Source organism: Elephantulus edwardii, unplaced genomic scaffold, assembly GCF_000299155.1.
Source record: "Elephantulus edwardii isolate Elephantulus edwardi_28Jun2011 unplaced genomic scaffold, EleEdw1.0 scaffold00271, whole genome shotgun sequence".
In the NCBI taxonomy this organism is placed as follows: domain Eukaryota; kingdom Metazoa; phylum Chordata; class Mammalia; order Macroscelidea; family Macroscelididae; genus Elephantulus; species Elephantulus edwardii.
Genome location: NW_006400021.1, coordinates 2358809 through 2365684, shown reverse-complemented (window position 1 = coordinate 2365684; position 6876 = coordinate 2358809). Strand labels below are relative to the sequence as shown.

At 33.8% G+C, this 6876-nt stretch overlaps 1 protein-coding gene across 1 annotated transcript in view; it reads right to left on the bottom strand.

The window, feature by feature from the left end:
- Positions 1-3146: 3146 nt before the first annotated feature.
- The window catches only part of BDP1 (B double prime 1, subunit of RNA polymerase III transcription initiation factor IIIB), a 124632-nt gene continuing 120902 nt past the window's right edge, over positions 3147-6876 (bottom strand). The window contains exon 41 of the mRNA XM_006900046.1: positions 3147-3278. Coding sequence (XP_006900108.1) covers positions 3147-3278 — 132 coding nt within the window. The remainder of the gene's footprint in view (positions 3279-6876) is intronic.

Here is a 6876-nt window from a genome sequence, read left to right as displayed (position 1 = left end):
TTTGGTATAGTCACACAATGGAATACTACACAACATTGAAAAACAAGGAACTCATGAAATATTATACAAAATGGGTGATCCTGGAGGACATTATGATGACTGATGTACTTTGGTCACAGATGGACAAATGCTGCATAATGCCACTGTTGTAAAACCAGACTGACATAGGGGTTGAGGGAAGACTGAGAAGAGAGGGGATAAATAATGTATACTACATTGAAACAGATGAGGGAGAGAACTGTTTAAAAGGGATATATATGATTAGGTATTATTGTGACAGGAGTCCAGAATGAAGGCTGCATACTGGAGCAGACTTGGGGGGAGGGATTGTATAAAAATAATTTCTCTTTTACTTTTCAAAGAGAAGAGTGAATTGGGGGGAGAGGGGTGGGCAGGGAGAAAAGTACAACAATGAATTAACTGGAAATTCAAAGTGTCTGTAAACTTTCATTAAAAATAATTTAAAAATTAACAGAGAAAATAGGAATAATCACTCATAACTCCCCATTCTAACATATACACTATCATAAAAAAAAAAAAAAGAGCAACAACAAAAATAAACTCTTCTTCTATTCTAAATGGGGGGGTGTGGTCTATTTATTTAATTATGCAAGATTTTTTAAATTCTATAGCAATCATGTAAGAATAAAGGTGAATTATTTGCTACATTTTTTTCAGAGGCGAAGAAAGCAAATATAAACTGTAGATAAAAACAGTAAAAAGTTTCAGTTAATTGTACATATATATATCTTTATTTAGTCTTTCAAAAAGTAAGAAAAAGAGAAGAAATATGGTATAAAATAACTTTTATTTACATTATTTATAACTATGGAACATAACCGCTTTCTTTGGAACAAGAAAATTCACAAATGGCAGATATTGCTTTACTGTCAAAAACTTCAAGCAAGATACTACACATGGTCACTTCTATTTGAAATAACATAGTGGTAAGTAGTAGACGTTAATATTCTTATCCATGCCTCCCTCAATCATTTGCTGACACTTAGGCTTTGAAACCATCAAGCTGATCATTTGCTAAGACATGAAGTGTTCAGGAGGACAGGTCAAAGAAAGAGAACACAGGCATTAACAGTGTTCCCACCTTGTAAGGTACACTGATTTTCTCTTTTCGCAAGATTACTTTTAAGAATGTAACAGTACAATAATTTAGCTGGCTGACTTGATTCTGTAACACCAAAGATAAAACCATTCTTCATTCACTAAGAAATGACATTTTCCACAAAATTTACTGTAGATATACAAGTGGCAAAAAGGAACAAAGTGTTCTTTTAAAAGCTTTTAAATAAGAAATGGATGAATAGTTTTGATTGTGGTAATATTAAAATTAACACTAAGAGAAAGAAATTTTTTTCAGAATGAAGTTTTGTTTTTAAATTACAAAAATAGAGTATTAGGATAGTAATGTAACTTACTACCCATGATTTTTTTTGGACATATTAATTACAAAATAAATAAATGAATACCTATGGAGAATTTCTACCCAGATTTATAAATCTTCTTTTGTGACCTAAAAGTTTTTACATTTCACTGTGAGGCAATGAATAAGCAATGATCTAGTAATAATAATTTCAATAAATTAGCATTACTTTTATACCTTGCAGATCCATACTATCTTTTCCTGACAAATCTGAAAACTAGACAACTTTTAAAAAATAAATAACAATTATCTAGATTTTAAAATATTTTTCCAAATGAAATACAAATAATTTCATAATGCAGTCATATTATTTTAGGCACAACTCATGACTTCAATGACAACTCAGAGATTTCAGCACCATAAAGTAAAAAAAAATCTCGGTCTAATGCAGGTGTCAGCCAATTAAGGGTCAAATCCAGGCATACCCATTTGTTTAATTAAGTATTGTCTATTCCTGCATTCATAATATGATGACAGGTTTAAGCAGTTGCTACAAACACCACATGTCCCAGAAGCCAAAAACACTTTGTAGAAAAAGTTTCCAACTCCTGATAGAATGGTTTCTGTGAACCCAGGAGCTATTTCAAATAAAATTGACAAATTTCACCACTTTCTTTTGAGTTACTGAAAATTTGCTTGGGTTGGTATGAATTACATGTGTAAATCATCAATTTTATCAAGACTCATTGTTATTTTACCTTGTTTTTAATATCATAATTATGTGTTTAAAGGTTTAAAAGTTCTTTATGCAGAATTTAATGGGGAAAAATAGGCAAGAAGTTAGTTTTTCTTCAAGACTGTATTTTGTATATAAATTTGCGTCACACAAGATTTTTCGACCCCATGCAAATCCTGAGATTATAAAAACAAACTGAAACCATGAAAAATTCACAGTTCAAAACATATTCACTAAGCTATGAGAAAAATGTATTCAAAACATATACACTATCTACATATTTTCAGTTACATCACTTAAAATACTTTTTAAAACTAAAGAGGGGAAGGAGACAAACATAAATTTGTTAATGCCTTCTTACCCACGATCTGAGAGATGAAAATAATTAAAATGGATATCTTTTTAAATAAAAATTTTAAAAATAAATAAGCTCTCTGATGTTTCATTTTATAAATAATAAGTTTAAATACCAGTTCTTCAATTAGGACAACGTTACATCAATATGAATTATAAAAATACATATTTTTCAGTCAGTCAAACAAACAGTTGATCATAGAAAAGTTTTTAGCATTTACCATACTAAAGTGGGACTTCACAATTTACTTTCATATATTTAAAGGCAACTAAAAAGGCCTTCATCATTTAAAAAAATTTTTTTTTACAAAATGTTTGATAAATGTTAAATACAATCAACTTCCAGATACATCAATACTATGATTTATACAAAGATACAGTTATCCACATTCTAAAATGTCCGTATGTGTTCAGCACAGAAGAGTCAAAATGTAAACAAGAGGTACGATATTTGTCTGAGAAAGCAGTCTTAATTGCTTGGCATTTTCAAAATGCAGAATTAATCAGAATGAAAGGACGTTTCCCACTGATTATAAAAGCTTCTAAACCAGGCTCATAAAATGAATGTAAATAAAAATTGACAGTGATGTTTCTTTTTAAATACTGCTATGTTGATATAATTGACTCTGGAAATCCTATGCTTGAATGGAAAAAAAAAACATACCACAAAAAACCCTTTTATTCTGTTTCATCCACTTCAATAAAGATATCATTAAAGAAATATTCAGAGATACTGACTGACTCCTCTTCAGATGCCTGCTTTTGGTCACGTTTACTTCCTTCTTTCAGTAAGGGTTGATCAGAAGGAACCTGAAAAGATAATAGAAATAAACCTGTCACATAATATTTATGCATTGCGAAAGGACAAAAGTTATACAGGTGTCCAGGACTTTCGTTCATGGGGTTGCTATGAGTTGCTAATGACTTGATGGCACTTAACAACACCACCACCACCACCAACAGCATATAGAGAGAGGGCAGTTGGCCTAGCAGACAGAAATGCCATGCTCCCAAGCCTAAGGTAGGTGACTACTCCGCGGCCCTCAGGCCTGCCTTTAAGTGTGTTTGGTGAAACATTCTTCTAGGTCGTATAACCCTTGTATGTCCACTGGCTGTACAGAGGTTACTCGTGATCGCTGTGAAGCCGAACACTGTGACACTGATGAGTCAAATGTGAGAATGGTTACCCATAGTGGACAGTGTTCGGTGGTGTTCCCTGATTAAAATAAGCTTGGAAGCAGGAGTAGCATCCATTTCCATACTAACTTGCCTCCGGAAACCCTATGAACCTGGACAAAGGACGAAATTTATACAGGTGTCCAGGACTTTTCGTTCATGGGGTCACAACGAGTCGCCCGTGACTTGATGGCACTTAACAACAATGGTAGTCAAAGGGCGCTCTTCTGGCTAAGTGGTAAGGTGTTGTGCTAACCCAAGGCACATGGTTTCAATCCATTGTGTGCATAAACTCCGAGGCAGAAAGAGAATCTCCTCCCTTGCAATTTACTACCCCTGAAAACCTGCTGGAGGGATTCTGAGATTTTAAAAGTACGCGCTTACAACACTAGAGAACTCTTGAGGCTTAGTGGTAAGGAGTTGCGTGGCCAATTAAAGTGTGTATGTTTCTAATCCATCAGCTGCATCACGTAAGAAAGACCATCAACCTCCTAAACAATTTACTGTCTATGAAAGCCCACTGGAAAGGCAGCTATGGATTGGTTCTGACTTGATGGGAGGCAACAATAACATGCTATTAAAGTAAAGGAATTGTCCTAAACATGTTATTGGTTTGTTTTTGTACACCATCAAGTTGAAATTGACTCAGCTGACCTGCCAGTGAGTTTTCAGAGGCAATAAATCTCACAGGTAACTGTTCATCTTTCTACTGCAGAGTAGCTGGTGGATTTCAATCACTTGCCTCAGGACTGGCAGTGTAACTCTTTACCATAAACATGGTAAGAAATTAACAATATTTAGAGCATTACTTAAATTAAGATGCAAGGTGTTGGCACAGAACATTACACATCTGTGTATGTGTGTGTGATTTGAACCCACCAGCGGGATCTGTGGGAAAAAGATGGCAATCTCCTCCTATGCAACTTATAACCTCAGCAACCCATTGAAGGGTCAGTGATGAGTCAGTTCTGACTTGACAGCAATTATGACAGGGTTCAGAGCTGCTGTACATAGGGTCACAGGTGACTTGAAGGCACATAATAACAACAACAATATGACAGTTTAAAAGACAGCCCCAGCACACATGGAAATGTAGTACCTGATAAAAAGAGAACTGATAAAATTTGGCATATTCAATAAATAATGTTGGACAATTACAACTACCTGGAAGAAACCCATGTATAATCAAAAATTACTAAAAAAAAAAAAACAAACCCCAAAATTACTAAAAACCAAAACCCAAATCCAAACCGACTGCGACTGAGTTGACTGAGTCACAGTGATTTTATTAAGAGTTAAAAAAAAAAATTTATAATCCTAGATTTGAAATAGAAATAGCTTTTCAAATTACATAAGAGGCAGAGTTCATAAAAGACTGATTAATCCATCTATATAAAAATAAAACAATGTCTTCTTGGTAAATACCACTACATATTTAAAAAAAAACAAAACAAAATAACCAAACAGGGAAAAAATACTGCCCTTAATAAAGGAATTCTACAAACTAACATGAAAAATTCTTTAAAAAAATCAAAACATATGAATGCTGGCTCACTTAGGAAACACTGAAGAGAGGCTCAATCTGACTCATTAAGAACACAAGCTCATTAAATCTAATGAATGACCAAGGAGGAAAAGTTAGACTTTTTTATTGGCTTTCATTCAGTCACTTGTAACAATAATTACCATTTAGTTTCATAACAATAATAATCATTACAAAATGTCATTATTTATAACATCCTTTGGAAGCCTCCTAAATAGGAAGCAGGACTTGTCTTTCATTTCTCCAACAGCAGGCTTTTGAAAACACTATGAACAAAAGAGGAACTATAGTAATGCATGTAGAGCCCAGACTAGAAGGCAATCAAAATGAGAACAGCTGCAACATCGTTTACTAGCTAGAACATGGAATCTACACAGTAGAATGAAGGAAAAGTAGAAGCTGTCAAAAATTAAATTATCGTATGAACATTGACATTCTAGGGATTAGTGAGATGAAATGTACTGGAGGCCGCTTTCAATTATACAATCACATACTATGTTGGGAATGAAAAACAAAGGAAGAATGATGTTCCATGCATAGTTAAAAAGAAAACTGCAAATTCAATCCTGAAGTACAATGTTGTGAGTGTTGTTAATAATACAGTCATACAAACACAAGCAAGATATATTAATAAGATTATTATTCAAATATACACACCAACAGCTACAGTCAAAGAGGAGGAAATTGACGATTTTTACCAACTTTTGCAGTTTAACGTTCAACCAAGATGCATTAATGACAACTGGTGAGTGGAATGCAAAAGCTGGTAACAATTAAGAAGGAATGCCAGTCAAAAGTATGGACTTGGAGACAGAAATTTCTGCTTAAGAAATGCCAAGTGAATTCGAACCCTTTTGATTTTCGGACTCCAACTCTTTGCACAATTCATTATAATAATTTGCTCTGTATTCCCAAGCTGCCTTTTGAACTATTCTGCTCAGCTCCTTAATTTCCTGCTTTCTTCCCTTTCTTTTGGATTCATGGCACTTGAGTATAATATTTAGAGTCTTTTCTGACATCTCAGTCTCACAAAAACAAAGACCCTCCTCCCCCCCAAAAAACCACAAAAAACCCCAAAGACCCTCCACTCAAATTACTTTAGGAAAGACCCTAGGCTCTGGAAGCTGGATTGTTCTCACTATCGCTTCTGCTGTTTCACCTCAGATAAATTTTCCTCCCTCCAAAATTCCACTAGGTTTTGCAACAGTCAGGAGATGCAGGAAACAAAGATGCCTGACCCAAATTAGTTTCAGGAAGGTTCTGAGTTCTAGAAGCTGGAGAGATAACAGAAGAAGTTCATAGGTAAAATATTTAACGCTCTAAGAAACATAAAAACAGATGGAAAGAATACATAGAGTCACCATTCTAAAAATTATCGATGCTGAACAATTTCAGGAAAGATCAAGAACCAGTGACAGTGAAGAAAGAAGTCCAAACTGCACTGAAAGTAATGGCAAAAAAATACAATAAAAAGGAGAATGGATTTGACGACTTAAAAATTTGGAACATGTGTACCAAAAATTTTCCAAAAACTAAACAAATATACATTTTTGTACCTAAAACTTAAAAAGGTACATGACTTTTTTACACAAAAAGTTCTCAAATAAGTTGATAAGTTACTAAGATTCTAAATGCTGTAAGTCAGCAAAAGAAGAATAACAAATGAAAAAATAACATTAATAAATATAT